At 44.5% G+C, this 23,312-nt stretch overlaps 1 protein-coding gene across 2 annotated transcripts in view; it reads left to right on the forward strand.

The window, feature by feature from the left end:
* The window catches only part of MED13L (mediator complex subunit 13L), a 379,146-nt gene that overhangs the window by 21,313 nt on the left and 334,521 nt on the right, over positions 1–23,312 (forward strand). For both annotated transcript variants that reach the window (XM_075898186.1, XM_075898187.1), the window contains exon 2: positions 18,188–18,425. In XM_075898186.1, the coding sequence (XP_075754301.1) occupies positions 18,188–18,425 (238 nt within the window). The remainder of the gene's footprint in view (positions 1–18,187; positions 18,426–23,312) is intronic.

The following is a 23,312-nucleotide window of genomic DNA, read 5'->3' on the forward strand; positions in this document are numbered from 1 at the left end:
GTTTAATACACTGCCCAAGTAATACACTGCACTAATACACTGCCCAACAAGAATTCTCTTGCCTTTGTGGCTGTTTGTGGCGAAGTCTCTAATGATGAGCTCCACGTGCCTGAGCCCGTTTGTGGCGAAGTCTCTAATGTTTGCAGCTCCACGTGCCTGAGCCCGCCAGGAAGCTGACAGTGTGCAGGGCCAATCACAGATACTGAGCTTGAGCAGCTGCGGAGTCCGTCCCTGATCTCAGCAGCTGCGGAGTCCGTCCCTGCACTCTCAGCCCCAAGGTAGAGGGCTTGCAGGGTCAGAGGCGGGTGGAGAGCGCAGGGCACGCTGGCCTCACGGCGGCCCGGGGGCAGGGCGAACCCGTAGCCAAGCGGGAGATTGGGGCTGCAGACGTGCCCTATATGGAGGACTTTAGGACCGCAGCGGCCGCCATGGACGGCGGCGGCGCGGCCGGAAGCGGCGCCAGAGGAGCGCCGGGGAGCCAGGAGAGGGGGAGGAAGCGGGGGCTGTCCCTGCACTCTCAGCCCCAAAGCGGAGTGCAGGGGCAGGGTTTGGGACCGCGGCGGCGGCGGCGGCGGCCCGAAGCGGCGCGCTGAGCGCGCCAGTTAAAAAAAGCACCGGGGAGCCGGGAGAAGCGGGGGGCCGTATTAAATCCGACCGCGGGCCGCATTTGGCCCGCGGGCCGGACTTTGGACATGCCTGCTCTAGGATAAAGATCCTGGGACACTACTCGTTGAAGAAAAGGGAGTTACTCACCTCGTGCAGTAACGAGTATTCTTCAAGATGTGTGTCGCCATACCTCCCCTCTGCTCGGAGTCGAAATTACTCGGGCGGAGACGAGGAACTGAAAGGGAGGTGGTTGAGCCGCGCTCCTCAGGAGGCGGGAAAGGGCTCGAGATGCCTCCTGGGCATGCGTGGCTCAACAGGGGAAACCGCTGAACAAAGCTCCGATCTGTGGCTCAGGGCGACCCTTCACCTAAAGTGGAGCACCCACAGGGACACACATCTGGAAGAACACTCGTTACTGCACGAGGTGAGTAACTCCTTTTTTTTCAGTTGGCCATGTGAGGGCCATGTCATTATTGAAATTTCAGTGTGCTCTCCTTGATTCTTTGTTGTTGTTTTTTAAAAGCAGTTTTGATGTACTTGTTTTGGCTATACAGTTCTTTAAGGATTTGTTTAGACAGTGAGCTTCAGATAACTAACAGAAACCTTGATGTGAGCTTTAAACATAGCTGTTTCATTTTACGTGCACACTTTTTTTTCATTCTGTACAGTGTCTCCTCCTTGTGGTAGGAAATATCAATCCTGGGATAAACATGGACTTAATGATGGACTGGGAATATATTAGTTCTTATTCTAGTAAGCCACATAATGTAAGGAAGGCTGAAGTAAAAATATGTATTTTTTTTTTAATCAAGGCATTTACAATTAAAGTACTTATGTATAGCAACATGCAGATCTTTGACGGTCTTACTAGGAAACTTGTGCCACAGCAGGGCAGTCCCATTTTATGTGGTTTCAGGAATAATTTTACTTATGTGTTTATAGCTACTATAAAATGCAACAAAATACATTCCATTGTTAAACGACTTCACAAATTGTATAGCTTTGCATTCACTGTTAAATATTTAATTTTTGAAAAATGAGTTCGTGTTTGTTTCCAAAAGCACATGCATGTTTTTCCAAGCATATTTCGACATTTTTCTTACTGGTTTCCTTGAAGAGTCTGAACAGATAATGCTATGAACCCAATTAAACAAAAATTCACTTACTGTATTAAATTACTTGAGTGGATGCTTGAAAATGATGCTTTGTTGATCTGTGAAGATAAAGCAGTGAAAACTGAGCACTGCGAATAAAAGATATTGCTAACCTTGTGTCTGCAGGGTCTTTTAATGTTTAAGTGAAGGTGTAAATTCCCATGACACCTTACTTTAACTAAAAGTTTACATTTTTGGACTATGAACTAAGGGCCACCTTTTGAAAACCTTTACTCATGTGAGTAATCCTTCGATGTAGAAGTAATCTCAATGACTTCAATATGACTTAACTGTGTTACGGCTCCTGAATTGAAATGCTGCGTACTTTACTGTTTTCGTATCTTTTATGTTCAGATTTGAAGCGAGAATCCAAATATAGAGGGTACATCATTATTATGCTCCTCACATACACAAAAGTAATTAGTACTAGGACTCAGAAACTAGTGAATAGACGAGTTTGTCACTTGTGCAACTTCATTTTGGCTCCTTGTGTGCATGTATTATGATAATTTGTAATTAAAGGGTTGTATGCTATTTTTTACTACTGGACTGTTAGCTCATTCAGTGCACAGAATAGACTAAAATTAGGGAAAGAAGCAGCTATTTAATATTTCTTTATTCTCCTTCAGTGTGTGGCTTTATACGTTATTCCATCCCTCTTTTTGATACAGAATTTTTACATGGGCTTCTCTCTTGGTGATTAACACTATCATAGCTGAGTATTTTGAATGCTTGTTAATTTATTTTCACAAGTTCCCTTTGAGATAATGTATTATCACCACCCTTTTACAAATGGAGGACTGAGTTATGGAGAGAAATACAATCACACTTTTGAAAAGTTTCCACTAATTTTGTGTTCTTCAGTGATTGTGCTTCAAATTTGAACACTTTGTAGGAACAGAATCTGGACGCCATATATGAAGCAAGCAGAAGGATTTATTAACACACAGTGCTGGCCAAGTGTCACGTCGCTTGTTAGCCTCAGTGAACACTGCCAAACAATAGGTTACAACTAATTATATAGGATGCTCAATGGGCAGATCAAATGATTGGGAGGGGGGGAATCCCAGACTCCCTGGATAGATGCTAATTGTGAGGCAAAATAAGAGCAATAATATGAAGTTACATAGTGTTTTCCGCCCATAGCTTACATAATACCTTACATCTAGTAAAACAAGTATTTAAACAAAGCAGACATCAATTATCAATTATGTGTTAAGTGGCGATATGTCTGTCAGCTTCAAGAAGGTGTGTCTGCACGGCCATATTGGGTCAGGTCAAAGGTCCATCTAGCCCAGTATCCTGTTTGCTAAAAGTGTCTAATGCCACATGCCCGAGACGGAGTGAACATAACGGGGAATCTTAAAGCAATCCCTCTCCTGTCACCCATTCCCAGCCTCTTACATAGTAGGATACTATTCCTACTCATCATGGCTAATAGCCAGGAATGAACCTAACCTCTATTAATTTATCTAGTTGTTTCTTGAACCATTTTAAAGTCCTGGTGCTCACTCTGGCAAGGAGTTCCAGGGGCCGACCCTGCTCTGTGTGAAGAAAAACTTCCTTTTGTTTGTTTTAAACCTGCTATCTATTAATTTCATTTGGTAACCCCTCGTTCTTACATTATGGGAACAATTAAATAACTTTTCCAGATTCACTTTTTCCAGTCATGATTTTATAGAGCTCTATCATATCCCCCCTTTGTTGCCTCTTTTCTAAGCTGAAAAGTCCCAGTCTTTTTAATCTCTCTTCATATGGGATCTGTTCCATACCCCTAATGATTTTTGTTGTCCTTTTCTGAAACTTTTCCAATGCTAATATATCTTTTTTGAGCTGAGATGACCACATCTGTGTACAGTATTCAAGATGTGGGCGTGCCATCGTTTTATATAGAGGCAATAAGATACTCTGTCTTATTTGCTAACCCTTTTTAAATGATTCCTAACGTTCTGTTTGCTTTTTTGACTGCCGCTGTACATTGAATGGATGTTTTCAGAGAACTGTCCACAATGACTCTAAGATCTCGCTCCTGAGTAGTTATAGCTAAGCTAGTCCCAATCATATAGTATGTACAGTTGGCATTTTTTTCCAATGTGCATTACTTTACATTTATTAACATTAAACTTCATTTGCCATTTTATTGCCCAATCACTCAGTTTGGTGAGATTTTTTTGAAGCTCTTTACAGTCTGCTTTGGTCTTAACTATCTTGAGCGGTTTAGTATCATCTGCAAATTTTGCTATCTCACTGTTTGCCTCTTTCTCCAAATCGTTTATAAATAGGTTGAATATGATTGATTCTGTTACAGATCTTGGGGGATACTACTAGTTACCTGTCTCCATTCTTGTCCACATGTTTGTTGACCTCCTTAAAGACCTCTAGTAGATTAGTAAGGCATGATTTCCCTTTACAGAAACCATGTTTACTTTTCCCCCAACAAATTATGTTCATCTATGTCTCTGATTTTATTTTTCCTATAGTTTCAACTAATTTGTCCGGAGCTGGTGTTAGACTTAGCAGTCTGTAATTGCCACAATCACCTTTAGAGTCCCTTTAAAAAAAAATATTGGCATCACATTAGCTACAGAATTAGCTACAGAAGCTGATTTTAAAGATAGGTTATGAACCACAGTTAATAGTTATGCAGTTTTACATTTGAGTTCTTTCAGAACTCTTGGGTGAATGCTATCTGGTCCCGGTGACTTGTTACTGTTAAATGTATTAATTTGTTCCAAAACCTCCTCTGATGACACCTCAACCTGAGACATTTCCTCAGATTTGTCATTTAAAAGAAATGGCTCAGGTTTGGGAATCTCCCCAACATGCTTAGCTATAAAGACTGAAGCAAATAATTCATTTAGTTTCTCTGCAATGACTTTATCATCTTTGAGTGCTCCTTAAGCATCTCCATCATCCAGGGACCCCACTGTTTGTTTAGTAAGCTTCCTGCTTTTGATGTACTTAAAGCCATAGTTCCTAAATAATTCTGTGGAGCTAAATTAGCTCTGATCAATAATCAGCGGCTTTTCATTGTCTTCATTTGGTGCCAGCATAACCTTATAGAAAAGAAATGAGTAGGTAAGTCACATTCTTCTTCAAGTGGTTGCTCATGCCCATTCAAATTAGGTGTGCACACCGCGTCTTCCAGAGCGTTTTCCCTAGCGGTACCCATATCGCCGGCAAGGCGCTCCCTGGAGTGGCGCCGCCATGGTGGGGCATAAGTACCTCTGCCGGCGCTTCCCCGCCTCAGTTCCTTCTTACCACCCGTGACAGTCGTTGGAGTGTGTCTCTGTGTTAGAGCAGTTAATGGTTCCCGTTTCTCTTAGTATTATAGATAGTTCTAAATAATTCAATGAGTTAGTTAGTGTCTCTTTGTTTTTCTTCTCCCCCTTCGGGGGTGAGGAATGCCAGGGCCGCAAGGCTTTAAGGCGTGCGCTGTCTGCGCAAAGTTTATGCCCAAAGGAGACCCTCACGACAGTTGTCTGAAGTGTCTGGGTGAGGGCCATCTTACAAACGCCTGTAAGATCTGCAAGTCGTTTAAGCCATGTACTAAGAGGGAGAGAGACTCTCGTCTAAAACTTCTCCTCATGGAGGCGGCTTTACAGCCAGCACCGGCTGGACACTGTAGTGCGCAATGCACCGGCTTCCACATGCGATGCTTCATCTCGAGACCAGGCCTCGGTGTCGAGGCTTGGCACCGTTCTCACTTTCCGGCACCGAAGAGGTCAAGAACATCCCGTGGTAGGTCTCTGAGCCGGAAGTCCAAGTCGGGCCTACACCACAGTGCTGAGTCTCCAGAACGCACGTCCTCATCCACCACGGTGCGGCTTAAGCGAGCGGGCCGTCCATCTAGTCCAGGGCAACTACCCTCGCACCACCCCTCCACCCCGGACACTTTTGAGGTGGCGTGAGGGTAGTTATTAGCCTCACTACTTCCCCTCCATCGTCGGTTGAGGCGGAGAGGTCGAGGTTGCCTACGCCGGAGGCCGTGTTGGCACTGGCTTCGCCTCAGCACTGGCATGACCGGACGGCACCGGTCTCTTATGCAGCAGGACCATCCCCTGTGGGCCAGTACCGCTTGCCTCCACATCGGTGCCAGCCTTGACACAGGCTGCCAGGCTTCACTCAGCCTGTGCTGGGCTCGACCTCCCTTGGTGCTGGGACCTCTTCCAGACCCTGTCTTGGCTGCTCTGGTGCTGTATCACTCAGGCCTTCCGGCACTGTCTATGGCACCATCATCGGTACCAGTGCTGAGCAGCTTTCCTGGGGTGCCGTTCCAGTTGTCGACACCGGGCCCTTCAGTATCAGCCTCTTCAGCACCGATGCAAGTTTCGGCACCATTACAGGCACCGGCATCGACCCTGTGCACCATGCCGGTGCTGCCATCGCAGTGACGTTGGCCTCTTCGGTGTTCATCTCGCAACTGATACCGACTTCAGCAGCGTAGCCATGCTCCGTGTCGGCACCACAACCGGCACCGGGACCTGTCCTCCTGGTGCTGCAACCGGTTCCACTCCAGGCACCGGGATCTGTCCTCCCAGCACTGACTCTACTCCCGGCACTGGGACCTGTTTTCCCAGTGCCAGAACTGGCTCCACTCCCGGCACCGGGACCTGTCCTCCTAGTGCCACAGAAGGCACTGTAACCGGCACTGGGACTGGTCTTCCTGGTGCCAGCACGCCCTCATTGCATACATGCAGGCAAACCCGAGTCTGTGGCCAGGTTTGTCCCCCCTCTTGGTGGTAGGACATTTGTCATGCATGCCTCCCTGGCCTGAGTCTGACTACTCGTCGGATTCTGATGTGGCATCATTCAGGTCGGAGTCCTCGGGAGCTTCCTCGACTCATAGATCCCGTTCCCGGCATTGGCGTGATCGTTTGCGTGTGCCGCAGACTTGGCCGCTTCAACTGCAATGGCCCTTCTGGACGCCGTGGGTTTACCACCAGTGGCAGGGGCCTGTGCCCTCCTCTGTGGAGTCCAGTGTCTCGGGGCACCGAGCGCAACCATTGGCGTCGCTGTCACGACCCCGTCTTTCATCCCAGAGGTCGGTTGCTACAAATGCCACTGCTGAGCCACAGGCCTCCGTGCCAGAGCTGCTTCCAGCCCAGCCGGCTCTTCAACCGGGCCCTACGCTGGATCCGGTACCTATCCAGGAGTCGTCGTCATCATCGTCTCCTGATGAAGCCTGGGCGGATCCTGCATCGGCGTTGTGTACTATGGATGCTCGAGCGCATCAGGATCTGCTTAGGCGTCTGGCCTCCAATCTGGGTGTCCCAGTGGAGCCAGTAGTGGAGGACACAGACCCCATGATTGACATCCTCTTGGACAATGCTCCCGCCCGCTTGTCTTTGCCACTTAATAAAACCGTGGCCAAGATTACTATTGCCTTCTGGCAGACTCCGGTGACCCTGACCCCTACCTTAAAGGGAGTTGAGAGGCTCTATTACATTCCCCAGTCGGGGCACGAACACCTGTACTCCCAACCTGTTCCGGGGTTCTTGGTCATTCAGGCTGTGGCTCAAAAGGAGAGACTTCCCCAGCTGGGGCCGTCCCCGAAAGCTAGGGAGCCCAAATGCTTTGACCTGATGGACCGTAAGGTGTATGCCACTGGTGGGGTGCAACTCCGCATTGCTAACCAGCAAGTGATGTTGAGTCGTTATGCTTATAATACTTGGCAGGCTGTGGATAAGTTTAAGGATAAGCTCCCTGCCGAGGCCAGTCAGGAGTTTGTGGCCATGACTTCGGAGGGCAGAATCATTGCCTGCACAGCCCTTCAGGCTTCGCTGGATACTGTTGACTCTGCAGCCCGCACCATGACATCGGGTGTGGTTATGCGCCGTGGTGCCTGGCTGCAAGTGTCTGGAATACCTCCGGACATCCAAACCATGATCCAGGACCTGCCGTTTGACGGAAAATGCCTTGTTTTTGGAGCACACGGACTCCAGGCTCCATATGCTTAAGGACACGAGGTCTACTCTCCAGTCCTTGGGGAGTCACACGTCGGCTCCTCTGTGTCGTCAGCTGCCCTACAGACAGCAGGGGAGAACGCAGTCCCAGGTCCCCCATGGGGATTACTGGAGATGCCATCCTCGTGCTCCTAGTGGAGATGCAGGGGCAGCTGCGGGCCCGTCGTCAGCAAGGGGTTGTCAACGCCGCCCGAGAGGGAATAAGCCCCGTGGGGTTGGTCAAGGCCCCTCTCAGCAGCCCAAGCACCAGTTTTGATGGGCTGCTAGAGAGTCGCGCATCAGCCTGGCGACCACCCTGGCCCCCCGTTTGAGGCCAGGTCATCTTAGTTTGCCCACGCCTGGATAGAAATCATGACCGATGCCTGGGTTCTAAAAATAGTCAGAAGTGGCTATAGTATTCCCTTCCCGGTATTGTCCCCTTCCAACCCGCCTGCCCTGTCCCTTTTTTAAGGGACACCTTTCACGAAGGCACCCTTTGCCAGGAGGTGCTGGCACTCCTCGAAAAGGGAGCTGTGGAGAGGGTCCCTTCACATCTGGAGGGCAATGGGTTTTATTCCAGGTATTTCATTGTCCCGAAACCCAAGGGCTGGGTTCATCCCATCTTAGATCTCAGGGACCTCAACAAGGCGATCGTGAAATCCAAGTTCAGAATGGTAACCCTGGCTTCTCTCATCCCGGTTTTACAGTTAGGAGACTGGTACGCAACTCTCTCTCTAGAGAAGTTTCTCCATTTTATTGTTTCCCGATGCCACTTCCAATTTTCAGTGCTCCCTTTCAACAGCACCCAGAGTCTTTACAAAATGCATGGCAGTCGTAGCAGCGTTCCTCTGTGAAAAAAGGGTACATATTTTTCCGTACCCTAGATGACTGGCTGATTCGTGGTTGTTCCTACAAACAAGTGGAGGCCCATGTTTCCCTCACAAGGGCCCTCTTCGTAAGGCTGGGACTAATGCTAAACGAGGAGAAGTCATCGTTGACTCCCTCTCAGCACCTCGAATTCTTAGGTGCCCTCCTGGACGACAGGGAGGTGCGAGCACTCCTCCCCAGAATCAGATTTCTGTCCATAGTGGAGCTGGTCTTAGAGTTAACTCGGTTCCCTATCACGACTGCTCGGGTCTGCTCGAGAGTGCTAGGACACATGGAGGCATGTACGTATGTGGTACGCCATGCTCAAATGAGGCTCAGGCCTCAGCAGGCCTGGTTAGCAAGGGCATTCAGCCAGTCCAGGGGTCTCTGGGACACGGTTCTCACAGTGCCTCCGGAGGTGATAGCCTCCTTACAAAGGTGGACCCAGGAGGTGGTGGTGTGCAGCGGGGTTCCGTTCACTGAACCTTCGCCCTCACTTACACTGGTGACAGATGCTTCCGACCTGGGTTGGAGAGCACACTTGGGGTGTCACAGGACCCAAGGTTTATGGTCCCCTGCAGAGCAGGCTCTGCACATAAATGTTCGGGAGCTCAGGATAGTCAGGAGAGTCTGATAGACCTTCCTGTCGAAGCTCTCTCTCCGCTCTGTCCTTGTCTGCCTGGACAACATGGCGGCTGTGTTTTACCTCAACAGGCAGGGGGGAGCCCGGTTGCCTCCTCTCTGCCGTGAGGCTCTGTGCTTCTGGGATCTGTGCATAGAGTATGACATAGTTTTGCAGGCAGAGTACCTGCCGGGGTCGATGCTCTGAGCAGGTGCTTCGGAGCCCACGAATGGTCTCTCAAGGATTCGGCCCTTCGTCAGATCTTCCATAGGTGGGGTTGTTCCCTACTAGACCTGTTTGCCTCGGCATGCAACACCAAGTGCCGCAGTTACTGCTCCCTGTTGGGGCTGGAGGAACACTCCAGGGGGGATGCCATGACGGTGCCGTGGCCGGCGGGTATCCTCTATGCTTTCCCTCCGTTTCCCCTAATTCCCAGGGTTCTGACCAGGGTCAAGACCTTGAAGTCCACGGTCATCCTGATAGCTCCTCGGTGGCCCAGGCAATTCTGGTTCCTATCCTTGTGGACATGCTCAGCAAGGAGCCTATAACGCTCCTGCTGGTTCTGGATGTCCTGACCCAACCTTGGGATGGGGGGAATATGGTTCACCCGAATCTCAGCTCTTTCCACCTGACGGCCTGGTTTATCCGTGGCTGACCCAACCAGAAAGGGAAAGTTCCCAGGAGGTAGAGATGGTGCTCCTAAGTAGTAGGAAACCGTCTACCAGGTGGTTGTACGCCACCAAGTGGTGGCGGTTCTCGTCTTGGGTGTTCAGAAGGGGAGTGCACCCATCCTGTGCACCTGTCCCGTCCATTCTGGACTACCTCTTTGAACATAGGTCTGTTGGCCTCTCTACCTCCTCTATCAAAGTCTGTGTGGCATCTCTCTCTGCCTTCCATGTTGATTCGGCAGGAGTTTCTCTGTTTTCTGACCCTGTAATCAAAAGGTTCCTTAAAAGTTTGGATAAGTTGTATCCCTTGGTTAGACCCCCCTCTTCCTGCTTGGGACCTTAACCTCGTGTTGTCTAGACTTGTGTCACCCCCGTTTGAGTTGCTAGCCACGTGTTCTTTGAAGCACCTCTCTATGAAGGTTGCGTTCATTGTGGCCATTATGTTGGCTCGCAGGGTCTCCGAACTGAGGGCATTAACTTTAAACCCGCCCTACCTAGTGTTTTCTGACAATGTGAGGCTCCGCCCTCACCCTGCTTTTCTCCCCAAGGTGGTGTCACCGTTCCACTTGTCCCAAGAAATTTACCTTCCGGTTTTCTTTCCAAAGCCCCACGCCTCCCCTAAGGAGCAAGTGCTCCATTCCCTGGATGGTAGATGTGTGCTGGCCTTTTATATTGATAGGACTAAATCCTTTCTCAAATCCACACATTTGTTTATTGCTGTCGCTGACAGAGTGAAAGGGCTCCCCATATCGACCCAGAGGTTGTCCAATTGGGTTGCAGGGTATAGCAGGGAGTGTTATGCCTTGGCCGGGAAGGTCCTGCCCCGGCGTACAGCACATTCTACCAGGGCGCAGGCGTCCTCTGTAGCTTTTAGGGCGCAGGTTACAATCACTGAAATCTGCACGGCAGCCACGTGGTCGTCACTCCATGCCTTTACAGCGTACTACACGCTGGCACAGCAGGCCAGGGAGGACGCAGAGTTGGAATCTGCGGTCCTCAACTCTGTATTGTAAATATGTATGTTTTATATGTACCGCTTCTCACTTTTCTACAGTTTTTCTGTGTTCGCTTAGTTGAATAAATATGTTTGGAGTGTTCAACTTTTGTGGACTTCTCTTTGAGTGCTCCAACCCCTCCGCCTTGAAGTAGGGTTGGCTTGGAAGTCACCTAATTCGAATGGACATGAGGAACCACTCGAAGAAGAAAAGAATGGTTACTTACCTGTAACTGTTGTTGTTCGAGATGTTGCTCATGTCCATTCGTTTCCCCCCACCTCCCTTTCGTTGGAGTGTCCGGCAAGAAGGACCTGAGGTGGGGGAGTGTCGGCAGGGGTACTTATGCCCCTCCATGGCGGCCCCACTCCAGGTTGCGCCCTGCCGGTGCTATGGGTACCGCTAGGTAAAACACTTCGGAAGACACAGTGCACGTGGTGCTCCCACCTAATTCGAATGGACATTAGCAACACATCTCGAAGAATAACAGTTACGGCAAGTAACTGTTCTTTTTCTTTTCAGTGCAGCAAAAAGCATCCACACTGATGAACAGAGCCTTACAAATCCAGGGATATCTGCTTTATATCTGTGACTTCTAGATTTGTCCTGTACTCTCTGTTGATGAGGCCTCATCTGGAGTGTTGTAGCCAGTTCTGGGAGCCACATTACAGGAAAGGTGTGGACAAATTTGAGAAGGTCCAGAGACGAGCACCAAAAATAATTAAAGATCAGAAAACTTGACCTAGATTGGAAGACTGAAAGCACAGAGTAGAGTAAGGATGTTAGAATGTAGTCGATTACACCTTTAATTGATTACCCAGGGTTTATCTGTTAATACTAATGACTACATTCAATCCCCCTCCCCCACTGCCTTTGTATCAGTACAGGGAACAAGGGGGATAAGCAGGAGCCGTACATATTGGAAATGGCTTTTAAGTCAGCCCCCTGCGAGCACTGGCTCCTGCCACTCCCCCTCCCTCCATGTGAAATGTGTCACTGCTAAAATTTCCAGCAGGTACACGTTTACATGAGAGTTAACATTCCTAGAGTAGAAAAATTACTACTTGTGTTTTGCTTACAACATCCTGCTAATACATCGCAAAATGTCTGCTTTTTTTGCATCAGCATCACACTGATGACTTACGTTTAGCTTGTGGTCCACCATGACTTCTAGATCCTTTTCTGCAGTACTCCTTCCTAGACAGTCATTTCTCATTTTATATAAATGCTTTCCCCAGCTGGGCATTCACCTGCTGCTCATTTTATTTAAATAATTAACTGGGATTTTACACCCCTGGTTTACACTTTGAGAAAGTGTGTCCAGTAATGTTGTAAAGTATGTGATTCATTTTGGCTATAGCAACAGGGTATTTTGGAGAATTTATGGAAAAGCAATTGAAATATTGCATATCAAGAGCTACACTGATTTAAACATGATTTAAATGTAATTTCCGAAGAGGAAAAATTATATAAAAATAAACTAAAGGCAAAACTTTTAAAATCTCTGTTTTTCATCTCTTGTTTAATTATGGAAACGTCTATAGTATAGAAATTATGGTTACCAAAAATTTAGTTTGCGTATTACTTTATATAAAATTACAGTATTTATTAACTTGACCTGATCTTCACCAAGCACTACTAGTTCTTTGAGTTCTCCATTGATGGGTTTTCCATTTCAAATCTTCATCTTCAACTTTGCCAACCTTTCCCCATTACCTTGCTTTGCCAGTTAATTCTTCGGTGACTTCAGACCATCAGTGTCAGTGAGCTCTTTTTTGCTCTTCATCTCAACTCTTTATCCTCTGGTTTTTTTCCTGCATTGAGTAAGGCCTTGTCTGTGCTTAAAAGGTTTGCCAGTGTAGTTGTACTGGAAAACCTATGTGGTGTAGATCAGTTATAAATGCTTTTAAATTAGGAGGGTTTGGCAGCATACGTATAGTTGCAAAAAAATCATACCTCCTTTAATCTAATATATAAGGGAGAATGTTTGTATGTTTGTGCTCTAATAACTTTGACACTATAAGACCTACTGCAAACAAACATTCCATGGCATAATTTTTATTCCAGGAGAAGGTTTTAAGGTATTGTGGGAGGGAAGAGATGAGAGACCGACACCTCTCCCCAGGGCTGCACAAAGCTTGGCAGTGTGGGGAGAAGTGGCTTCCCTGCCATTGCTGGAAGCATATGGAAGCCCTTTTTCAACACGGCGATTGGCTCGTCACCCAGCGGCAGACCAGTGGGTGGGTGGGTTGCTGCTGGGGCTCGCTCTAGGTGGAGGGGGCTGCTGTTACCACTCAGCTGCCACTTCGAAAAAATGTCTAGAAGGAGGTGCATAGGGGAGTTGGATGTGAGAGCGGGGGGTGGGGGAGAGGGAATGAATGGTGGGGCTGGACCATTGGGAGTGAGTGGGGGAGGGCAGGATTGTGGGGGGGGGGGGGTGGGGCTGGACCGTTGGGGGCGAGTGGGGGAGGGAAGGATTGTAGGGGGGTTGGACAATCCTGCAGGTAGTGAGTGAGAAATGAAGCCTGTGGTGGTGGTGAGAGGGAGGTCTTCTTTGAGGAGCACTAGATGTTGCTAGAAATTAATCGAAGGCGGGGGGGCGGGGGATCCCTCAAATCTGGGCACTGGTCCAGGGGGTGGTGCCGGAGGAGGGACTATAGAGGTGCCAGCAGGCTCAGATAGTTGACTCATAGTTTCATCAAAAAAGATGGGAGAAGAGTTTGAGGTGTCGCCTTGAAATCTCTCTGGGTATGTCTACACTTCCACCCTAGTTCGAACTAGGGTGGTAATGTAGGCAACCGGAGTTGCAAATGAAGCCCGCCATTTTTAAATGTCCGCTAGTTCGGACTCCGTGCCCGCAGCTACACGTGGCACGAACTAGGTAGTTCGGATTAGGCTTCCTATTCCAAACTACTGGTACACCTCATTCCAGGAGTAACGGTAGTTCGGAATAGGAAGCCTAATCCGAACTACCTAGTTCGTGCCGCGTGTAGCCGCAGGCACGGAGTCCGAACTAGCAGACATTTAAAAATGGCGGCGCCCGGCAATATGCAAATGAAGCCCGGGAAATTCATATTCCGGGCTTCATTTGCAACTCCGGTTGCCTACATTAACCACCCTAGTTCGAACTTGGGTGGTAGTGTAGACATACCCTCTGATTCAGTAGGGCATCCCTATACTCAGTTCTTAGGGTACGTCTAGACTACATGCCTCTGTCGCCAGAGGCATGTAGATTAGGCTACCTGACATAGGAAAATGAAGTGGCGATTTAAATAATTGCCGCTTCATTTAAATTTACATGGCTGCCGCACTGAGCTGACAAGCAGCTGATCAGCTATTTGTCAGCTCAGCGCGGCAGCCATGTAAATTTAAATGAAGCGGCTATTATTTAAATCGCCGCTTCATTTTCCTATGTCGGTAGCCTAATCTACATGCCTCTGGCGACAGAGGCATGTAGTCTAGACGTACCCTTGGATGAGAATTTGCAGACCCAGCATGCCTATCCCCTACTTCCCTACCAAAAAAAACATTAGTTTCTACAAGGATAATTAGCAAAAATACCATCTGATAGGAAGCAAAACATTGTACTATTGAAGAGGGGCCTCCATATGCTTCCAGCAGTGGTGGGGAAACAAGCCATGGTGATTTGGGGGCTCTCCCTTGCACTGCGCTTTTAATGGCTCCAAGACTCAAGACGTGGGAAGAAAACAGAGACATAGTTTCTATTGTGACTTTTGTATCTAAGTTTGCCAACTCAAATAGCTCTGATTCTCAACATTGCAATGCCTCTTTTTTGAGTCAGAGATTTTGCTTTATGCAGCAGTAGAAAAGCATGGGAGTCTACCATCATGGCCAGATATCAGGCACTGGCAGCTGCGGTGTGGCTGGAGGCTGTCAGAACCAGCTTCTGCTTTTCTAAATTTTGTTCTTCCAGTTTCCTGGGCAACGCCAGCTAAGTCCAGCTAGTACATAACTATTTTGGCAAAACTTTTAGCAAACACATTAGTTGTCAATTCCCTCCATTCTCATATTTCCACCATTTCTTGCTGCTTTCTCTCATTACAGGGTCTGTCTTGTCAGCAGCAAGTTTACTCCCAACATCTACTTTTTTCTGTTATTGTTACAGTGTTGCAGATCATCTTTGGTGGAAGTTCTGAGGCCATTCTGACTTGCATCCTTGTAAATTCACTTTTTTGTTGTTGTTTTCAGTCACCTGCTGAAGTAGATACCTCTACTTCTCTACAATCATTAAGTCCTTCATTTTTCCCAATCACTTTTTTTTTTTTCAAGCACAGTCCTCCATGCTTCTTTTTTGTCTTCGCAGATTTTGCAGATTACTTCATAGAAAAACAGTCATATCTGGTATGGTGTGTCTGTTCCCCGCTCCACACTTTTTCTATTCTCTTCCAAAGCTATACTTGACAGTGAGATTTTCTATCTAGTCTCTTTTCTTGTGCCAGTGACACACCTTCCCCCAGTCTCTTAGGCTATGTCTACACTACATGCTTCTTGTGCAAAGTTCTTGCGCAAGAACGTGACCACACTGCCATGTGCTTTTGCACAAGAGATGTGCTTTTGTGCAAGAGTGTCCATGGCACTGTGGATGCTTTCTTGCACAAGAAACCCCTTTTGCCCATCCACACTGCCTTCTTGCGCAACAGGTTTTGCTCAAGAGGGCTTATTCCTTGAAGGGAGAGGAATAACTCTTGCTCAAGAAGCCCTTTGTTGTTTTGATGCTTTACTGTAAATTTACTTGCACAAGAATGTGCGTGCACTGTGACACTCCACATGTTTTTGCGCAAGAACAGCTGTTCTTGTGCAAGAAGCCTGCAGTGTAGATGTGGCCTTAATGTCTCTAAGTTCCTCTCTCACTTTCTCTCCTTGCATTTCCTCTTTTGTAAAGCGGAAAAATACTTTTCCTCTCAGTACAAGTATGCTTTCCCTGTCTTAAAAAAATCATTTACCTTGACTTACCTAACCCTTAAGCTGCTGTCCAAACTCTCTTAATCTTCAAGTGCTTTGAAAGTGCTGGCTACAATTGTTTTCCTCCCCTTTCATCTTTGAGCCTCCCCAAACGTAGCTTTCACCCTCAGTTTCCAACTGAAACCGCTCTTAGCAAAATCTAAAGATTCCTTTTTGGCCGAATCTCCATGCTGAACTCTATCCTTATTCTCCTCAACCTCTCTGTGACTTTTGATAGTCAGCCACTCCCTGCTTCTTGAAATTATTCCTCTACCGGCTTTTGTGGCTTTGTCTTATCTCAATTACTCTTTCTATGCGTTTATTGGGTTGTAATTCTTTTCTTTTCTTGGTTTCTTTAGGCATCTCCCAAGACTGTATCTTTGATCTCCCATCTTTTGTTTCTCTTTAGGCTCTATATCTGTGACTTTTTTTTATATGGACCTGACTTTGATTTTCATCTTGTGGCAATGACTCATAAATTTGGCTCTCTACTGTTTTACTAATATCTCCCTCCCTCTAATCCGGCATCACAGACTATCTTAAATCTTTTTGTTTGCTATGCAATCATTTTCTTACATTCAGTGTGGCCAAAATGGGCTTTGGTTCTCTTGTTTCTGTGCTTTCTCTGTCATTTAGATCAGCACTGTTCTCTAAAATCCACATAGATCTCACTTCTTCCCATATGATATTTCTGAAACCTGATCTCCTTTCTTTGTCAGCATAGCTAAATCACTTGTTCATGCTCTTCTTGTTTCATGTATTGACTACTGCCAGCTCCTCCTTTCTGTGCTTGACTGCTGAAACTTTACTCTTCTCAATTTGATTAAAAATACTTAGGTTACAGTCATCACTCTTACCACATCAGCATCTTATTTAGATTTGTGTTACTTTTCCTTTCCCCACTACATCACGGTTATTACTCCAATCCACTATTTCCATCTTAATTATGTATACCCTTTCTCCTAAAGCACCCCCACGGGCTGCATAGGAAAAGATACCCTGAAACATATTTTTAGCTATCACTGTTCTTATCCCTTATTAAGACTCATCTTTGCCACGAGGCCTACAAAATCCTGCGCAGTTGGGTAGATGAGCTGTGACTGTGCCTTTTCCATTTCTTGTTAACTTGCTCTTACTAATTCCTTTAACTGCCACTTATTGCTTTAGTTATACCTCTAATTAAAAGTTTAAAACCTATAACCAGCAAACCCAATACAGTAGACTTCTGATAATCCGGAAGCTGTGGGACCTAGGTGGTCCCGGATCGGATATGCTGGACTATCAGGAGGTACTATAAACTGGTTATATATACACACACACACACACACACACACACACACACACACACACACACACACACACTTACTGTATATAAAGTGTTTTTAACCCTTTTTATTGTACATACTGTATACAGTAATGTTTCAGTTTTTGTAACTTTTTTTTACCCTTTTCACTTGGTTCAGCCGATGCTGCTGATGCCTTGTGACTCGTTTTTTTGCTGAAGCGCACTCACTCGGCTCTAGCCATTTTGATGCTGGACTGTCGGGAGTGCTGTACAATTGGATACTGGACTATTGGAGTTTTACTGTAGTTGACAAAACTGCACCAGTTCTTCACGGTATTCCTTTTCATTGCATATTTAATCCTTATTTCATACCTTTCCTCTGTTTTTGACTTTTAGCACATGTCTTGCTGCATGCTAAATTGATGTTGCTGCATCAATTGCAGAAACAGTGTCAATTTAGTGGGTCTGGTGAAGACACAGTAAGTCAGTGGGTGAGAACTTCTCCTTCTCATTGAGCAGTAGATTGATGTTGGGCAAGAGATGCTCTCCCATCAACAGAGTGGAATGTAGACACCGTGGTAAGTCAATGTAAACTCTGTTGACTGAAGTTAAACAAGTTGCATAACTTACATCGACTTACCATGAAGTGTGGACAGGGCCTTAGATTGTGAACTGTTCAGGGCAGAGATTGTGTCCATTTATACAACACTTAACATAAGGGGAGCCATAACAGAAAGTTTAATAAATTATTTGGGAAATGCAGTAACCCAGCTGGATGTGTTGTCAACTTGGTTGTTGTGAAACAATGAATCTAGGGTTAAACTAGGTTTTTTATTATGTTTTCCTCCTAAATATGTTTTCTTTATTTACTCTAAAAGCTTGTTTGCGTCTTCTTTTGTTAGAGGAAGCGGGGTGTGGGGGGTGCCTGGGAAAGTATTTATTCATATTAGCAATAATTTTATCATTGTCAATTGAGAAATGAAACACAGGAATTGAAATCCAAAAACAGAAAAAAAAAAATAAGACCATGAGTATAAATTATTTTTGAAGCAAACTGAAGTAATAATTTTTTTTCCCTTCCATCAGGCTGAACTCACAGGCATCAAATGGCGTAGGTACAATTTTGAAGGTCATGGGGATTGTGGCCCTATCATCTCAGCCCCAGCCCAGGATGATCCAATTCTGCTAAGCTTCATCCGCTGCCTGCAGGCTAATTTGCTGTGTGTGTGGCGTCGTGATGTCAAACCGGATTGTAAGGAGTTATGGATATTCTGGTGGGGAGATGAACCAAATCTAGTAGATGTGATACATCGCGAACTACATAGTAAGTTGTTTTTATTCCTTCTAAGTTTCTGATTCTGAGCTGGAAGGTTTTAAAGTAATTTCTGCATTTGACTTATTTCTAGTTCTTGTATATTGAATTCTGAAAAGGCATGCATATTCAACATTGCAGGTATTTCTGCAAATGAACCACAAGAGACTAATTGAAATGGACTTGTGGTAGGGCTTGTTAATGGTTATGTTTTAGTGAAAACTCAATGTGCTTGTAAAGTTAGAGTAGGTACAAATTTAAATAATTTAAAATCATGCATAAGGTAATAGAAATTAGCTGATAGAACAAAGTCCACGAGATTTCATTTAAAGAAGCAGGGTTCTTCATGGCTGCAGAGTCTGCCATATGGTTATCATTACATGTTTAGAACCTAAATGGATAAAAAAGGCAACAAGTAAGCATGACAGACAAAAGGAAGGCAAGTGGGAAAAGAAGCTTAATGAAGATCCCACAGTTATTTTATTTTGCTTTGGACACCTTGATGATTCTTGGTGGCTCCCAAAGTTGTGTGTTTGTTTTTTTAAGAGAATAAAATTAGCTATTCCTGCCTGATATACATACATGGATCAGAAAAATCCCAATTCTAGATTGCATAACTAGCAACTAGAAAAAATCATTTATCCTTTTAATTTGTCAAAGCTTTATCTTATATTTTTTAAATACATTTTTTATATTCATGCACGACAGCCAAATATGCTTTCCCAGCTTCTTATCTTGAAAGACTGCAAAGTTGGTTTCTAAAAAATATAGTTGAAATTTTTATAGTTGACTATTCCTATTAATTTCAATGAAATTCATAATGAGGAGTCCTGTGGTACCTTAAAGAGTAATAGATTTATTATTATTTTTGTGGGTAAAACCCACTTCATTAGATGAATTGGAAAGGAAGTTACAGAAGCAGTATAGATAAGGAAGAAGTTGCCTGTGTTAATTAGGGATGCTAGCTGAGTAGCCATTAACTGGTTAACAGATAAGCAATTGCTTATTGGTTAATGTACCCAGTTAACCACAACAACCCTCTACCTCCATGTGCCCTGCAGTTAAAACAGGGACCGGTGGGCTAGCTCAGTCCCAGCCTGCCGGTTTGAGTTTTAAAGGAATTGCTCACAGGGGAGCAGCCTGCTACCTGTGCTGCTGCTCCAGCATCCCACAGAGCAGCTTCTGGTAAGCTGGGGACTAACATGGACAGAGGCTGCTTCACTGGGTAGCAAGAGGCCTGCCCTTGCGGGGGAAGTACTGAATAACTGTGTAAATGTTACACAATTATTGAAATAAACGATTTCTAAACATGCCCAGTGTTAATGAAACTAATCAAGTCAAGTTGGAAAAGGTCATTCACAGCATTTGGTGTGGAGATGTGAATATCCAAAGAGGGGAAATTGCCTTTATAATGGAATGTATATGATTAAATTCTCCAGTTAGCTTTGAAAATCTTACATTTTCAGGGTGCTCAGTTCTCTAACTCTGTAAACCTTACTTGCATGATTTCCAGGTCATTTTGGAATCAGAAACATACAGTGAGAACCGAGCTCTTGCCATAAGCTTCTCTGACAATAGTTTTTGGCATTAAACAACTGTAAGGCTGTAAACCTTGCAAGCTAGTCCATATGTACACCTTGTTATATTTGTCTGATATGTGTAGTTGTTCCCCCCCTTATAATTTTTGGGGTGTGGTGTATTGATGTACTTTTATTTTGTTTTGTAACTTACTAACATTGATATATTCTTGTCCTTACAGAATTCATGTTTTTATGAATATCAGATTGTTTACTTGGCAATGTAACCTGTGAAATCTCAGAACTGAGATGCTGTCTGTGTGTCTCTAGGCCTGTTTTATGCAGGTAGCAGTGCAGTCATGCATAATTAAAGAGATGGCTCAGAAGTGCTGCATCAAGCAATTCCACTATTATTAATTTTTTAGGAGACACCTGTTCTGAGTAAAGGCATGGGTAACATTCCTACTTATCCAAAGCTAAGCTTCAATAATATATCCTTTTCTGATTATGAAATGTAGTTTATTTAATATTGCAAATGCAGTGTAGTTCTTCAGTGAGTTAAGTGATCTTTTTATTAAAAGGAAATTGCAGCTTTCATTTTTCCATTTTTATTGTAAAATGGAATAGCTGGTTTACACATCATGTTACAGGTAACAACATTATAGTAGTTATTGCTTTCAGAGATAATACCTTGAGGCATGTAATTTTCTGATGAGTTTGTTTAATACGGTTTGGAATATCATATAGCAAATAAAAATACTATCACTTTGTTGTGGTTTTAAATTTGACTCCCAATCAAGGGGGAACTCTTTGTTGTCTGGCATTTTATGAAGCAACCCAAGAATAACCTTAAGCATGATTTAGTCTGAAAATTCTGTACAGTGCCACCATTCTATCAATGCCAACAGCAGCAATGTTCTATTGACCAAAATTATATAAGTTTAGTCAATTTCACATTGCCAGGTTTCCTGAGAGAGGGCAGTTTAGTTCAAAATTTCTTAGCAGAAAAACTTTGTGCAAAGTCTGAATTCTTCTAACAGGAAACTAATTAAAGAAAGAAAATATTTACTTTCAGGGCTGAATTAACATTTTGTGAGCCCAGTGCCAAATGTATTTGTGCACCCACGTATAGTGGGCCTGGTGTGACAGTGCTATAGTGTATTCGGAACTGAGTCTTGGAAGTATTTCATTTTGATCACACATCTCTCCAAGATTGCATAGTCTTTTTTTTATACTGCTACCTCAGCCCCCAGTTTCTCATTGAGTTGTACATCCATGTGGATTTATCACTGTATCTGTAAGCAGAAATTTCATCGTGATCAGGAGACATGTCCCACAGAGTTATCTCTATCGTTATCGAGATATTCTGTAGTCATGTCTCTATGACCATCCTATCTTACCAATCACTGTATGCGATTCTGGTCTCAGCTCAAAAAAGTTTCACAGCCGACAACTGACTGATCAGTTCTGTCATCCCTTCCCCAGCATCTAGTAAAATAGAAAATTTTTCAGTGTGATGGAGGGATGTCTGAATCCATATTGTAAGACTGTCCCACGTAATGAGGAAAAGTTTAGGTTGCTCAACTTATATTCTTCTTTTATTTTGTTCTATTCTTTTTGTTTTTGTAGGGAAAAAACAGTGCAATATTACTGTCTTCTTTTTTTAAAAAAAGAAAACTTAAACAAAAAACAAAAAAATCCAAACCTGGTAATGGCAGTTGAAAATAGCAACTCTAGTCCAAGTTACTACTGGGAAGTTGGCAACATTTGTTGCTCAATTTTATCCTACTTTTTCTACAACAGATTACAGTGGATCAATATTGGATTTTAGAAAAAAATCATGTAATAGTAGCCCAAATTAAATCAGAGTACTCCTGTTCAATCTAGAAGGTGTTAGATTCCCTTTCTGAGTATTAGATAAATGTGGAAAGGAAAAGCCCATTTCTGCTTCCAGGGCTGTGAGAATAGAGTCAAATCCCTTCTGGTGGGGTCCACATACCTTCTTTGTTATGCTTGAGATAGAGGTGCATTATCCACAAAATTATTTTTTTTTGGATCAGTGAAAAATGGTCATTAGCACCCCATATAAAGTCTGGGGAAGGCTTCTGAGGATGAGGTCTGGGCCAAATCCCTGTGAATACATGTTCCCCATTCATAAGCATCAACCTCTTCTAGCAGTCAGCTAAAAGCGTCCCTCACTCTCTCCTCCTCTCTTTCCTGTTGCTAGTAGCCAAGAGAGTTCTGGGAAATGTAGTCCATTCCCTGCTCCAGGGCCAGCTCTCTTGTCAGGGAGCTGGCCATACAGATCCCAGGGAGTGTTCCCTCTAACATTTTTGATCCTTGGACTGGTTGAAATTTCTTATGTGCACCACCAATATTGAGGTTGTATGTGGATGATCAGTGTGTCCTAGTACAAACAAAAAACCTAGGTATAAATATATATTTTAAAGTCCATAGGTATGGAAGACAGTTATATTAATAAAAAGAGTTAATTAACGAGGAGCAGTGCTTAAGATGTTTATTTAATATGAAATCAAAAAAGGAAAACTAACACTTCTCTTGGAGTACATGTATTGTCATCCTTTCTAACAAATCAAGCTAATAAACATACCAAAATTGAGCATACTGAAAATAGCTATATAAATAAATCAAAGACATGGCCATTAAGTAAAAGGCTAAGAAATATGCACAGCTTTAAGATGCTAAACAAATTTGTGAGTCCAGTAGAAATAGTCAAGATCTCCTTGAAAATATTAATACAGTATTTACTGACACAAGAAAGGGGAGTGAAAGGCATTCACACAGGCTTATACACTTTCTCTGGGGAATGTTTAGGATCCATTCTGTGCAAATGAAACAAATCTGTAAAACAGATAGAAGTTCTGGTTTGAAACTTTCACCTTGTGTGTCACTAACTCAAAGAGTGGAAGCCCCCAGAACACTTGTCCATAATCCAACTCCATTTGAAAGACTAAACAAATTAAACAGGTTCCATGGTAAATTTCTTTCAGTTTTAACAATTTACCATGTATTAACTAGTGACACAAGAGTTAAAAAAAATCAGAAAGATCAGATTTTGCAGATATCTACAAAACTAACAAAAATCTGTTAAAAGAATTCTTTCCTTTCTCACCGTAAGCCATTAACACCTATATAAACTTTGTTTGAAATGTAATCATGCCAATATCATGAGGTAGGCCTTTTGTTCCAGTATTCAGAAAGTATCAAACCTAAAAGCTTTTAACCCTCCTGAAATTTTGGCACCACTCCATACAGTCTGTCCTAGCGCAGGAGTGAGTCCTGTGTGTGCAGCCGAACTAGGGCTTCTCTGCTGAGACAGACAGTTTGGCTCTTGCTGCCTGCAGTCCAGATGGGAGCAAGT

This window comes from Pelodiscus sinensis, chromosome 15 (assembly GCF_049634645.1).
Source record: "Pelodiscus sinensis isolate JC-2024 chromosome 15, ASM4963464v1, whole genome shotgun sequence".
Classification (NCBI taxonomy): Eukaryota; Metazoa; Chordata; order Testudines; family Trionychidae; genus Pelodiscus; species Pelodiscus sinensis.